At 28.3% G+C, this 2,512-nt stretch overlaps 1 protein-coding gene across 1 annotated transcript in view; it reads left to right on the top strand.

The window, feature by feature from the left end:
• Positions 1-2,512, top strand: part of LOC106883329 (transient-receptor-potential-like protein) — a 179,707-nt gene that overhangs the window by 170,890 nt on the left and 6,305 nt on the right. The window contains exon 9 of the mRNA XM_052973725.1: positions 1,724-1,839. Within this exon, the coding sequence (XP_052829685.1) occupies positions 1,724-1,839 (116 nt within the window). The remainder of the gene's footprint in view (positions 1-1,723; positions 1,840-2,512) is intronic.

Raw genomic sequence — 2,512 nt, forward strand, 5'->3', positions numbered from 1 at the left:
TGTTCACAGTGAATTTTGAAGTTTTGGCCAAAGATGACTTAGCTGGCCAAAACCTTGAAGTCACTATCAACAACATTCTTGTTTAAGGAGAATAAATTTGTACTCTACAGAAGTATAGAGTAATCTATCAGATTAATGTAAAATTGGTTTCATTCGAACTGATTATAAAAACAACCATTAATATATATATATACATTTACATACACACACATACACATATACATCAAGCCTAATTTTGTTTTTCTGCACTATCTCTTTCACTCTGTGTGTGTGTATGTGTCTTGGAAAGCCTAGTTTTGATTAAAATGAGGATGTAAAGATATTCTTTCTATGCTTCTGATGTGCAGGTCTTTTGATGGTAATTTATTTTATTAATGTTTATTGTTTACCTTGAGCGTTTTCTCATGACATATCTGTTATATGAATATACGTAGTTTGAGTTTACACATTCAAATGAATGACTCAGTACTTCAAATATAGAATTAATATATTTTCCCCTTTATTTCAGAATCTGAGAGTTTTACACAAACTTACCCTTTTGATACTAACCCTTTTTTTAGACTACCCCCACTCACCAGTTCTACAATATAAATTCCCTTGTTTTAAAGGGATCTAAATCAAAACATTCCATCAAACTTCCATGTTAATTTATGTCCCAAAAACAAGCTTAATTCTGACATTTATTTTATTAAATACTTTATCTTCAAAATTAATTGAAATAAAGACAAATTATTTTAACAACAGTATAGTAACAAAATGGTTGTGTTGCTACTGTGGATTTGTGTATGCATTTGTGTGTGTATAAATCTATATACATCTATATTGTATTTATATTTAATACATACATACATACATACATGCATACATATATACATACATACATCCATATATACATACATATATAACAAGTTAAAAATAACGGTCATTACATATTTTTCCTTTACTGGAGCACATTACATAGGGATATCGTTTATATATACATATATATATATATAATATATCTCTATAATATACATAAACATGTGTGTGTATGTAAATATATGTATGTGTGTATGTATGCATGCATGTAAGTATGTATATACATGTATATAAAATAAACAAACTAACATTTGTTTTTTATAAGCATCAGAATGTGTATTGTATGATACAAATAAGATGATATTTTTTTAAATGCAGAATTGTGCGTGTATAAATCTATATACATACATATTGAAATTATATTGTATTGGGGATTGTGAGTTTGAATTCTATGGTTGTTTGTTAAGCATTTCCAGTTTATAAGGGTAATTTACCCAGTATTTCTGCTGTTTTAACAGCAATTCTATGTTTGGTAAAACTATCAACTTCTTATTTGTATTGTACAATACACATTCCAATTTTTATAAAACACAAATGTTAGTTTGTTTATATTTATATACATGTAGCTGTTCAATTATCTATTTAATGTCTAAATTTATGGATGAATTTGTCAGAGGGCAGTTTAGCTTAATGATAAAGCACTCAGCTGGAGTTTCTGTGTTCAGAAAAAATATTACGATATATATATATATATATATATATATATATATGCATATATGTATGTATATCTATCTAAACATCTATTTATATATATATGTATATAGATATATACACACACATATAAATATTTATATAGAATGTACATATGGGTACATATTAATTATTTCATATAAATGGTAAATGTCATTGGTGCTGTTTCTTGCAGGATGTGATGCGACGTTTGGTCAGTCGGTACATTCACCAGACCAAAAAGCAATTACGTCAAGATGGTGTCAATGAAGATGATTTGTTGGAGATAAAACAAGACATATCCAGTTTAAGGCAAGTATATACAATTACAAAAGATAACAGGTATTGGTGGGGGGGGGATTTTACTTACTATGTGTCTATGTTATTTGTTATTGTTGTTGTTCATAACTAAAATTAACATCAATCAAGGAAACCACTCTTCAAAGGTTTATTTCCATCAGCAATCATGTCCTGCTTCAGACAAAATTCATCAAGAATTTATGTTACCTTGTCACACACTTTGTCTCACTAATTCTGCTTTAAGATTATTCTAAGGGTACATGTGTCTGAGATATCAAAGTCATTTGGACTAAAATCTAATGAATAGACAACTCTGCTGATTGAACAACTCATCTACTTACATATATATAAATATATATATAGATTCAAGGTGAATATGGTACTTAAGTTTAGGCACCAGAATTAAGTATGGTATTATCCAAACAATTCCAAAATAAGGTGATTAAAATCAAAATAAGCAACAAGGATATCCAAAGTTAATGCAGTACGATCGTTTCAAGCAACTCCATTTAATCAAGCAATGTGAACATTACATTAAATGTAAAATGCAGAGCAATCTTCAGCTGCGCAAAGATACAGAAAATTTACTGAAATTTCATTTCAGTAGAAGGACATATTATTGTAACTACATTTAAACACTCCAAGTTGGGAAGGAAGAATACAACTTGGAGTGTTTAAATGTAGT

Source organism: Octopus bimaculoides, chromosome 16 (genome assembly GCF_001194135.2).
Source record: "Octopus bimaculoides isolate UCB-OBI-ISO-001 chromosome 16, ASM119413v2, whole genome shotgun sequence".
Classification (NCBI taxonomy): Eukaryota; Metazoa; Mollusca; class Cephalopoda; order Octopoda; family Octopodidae; genus Octopus; species Octopus bimaculoides.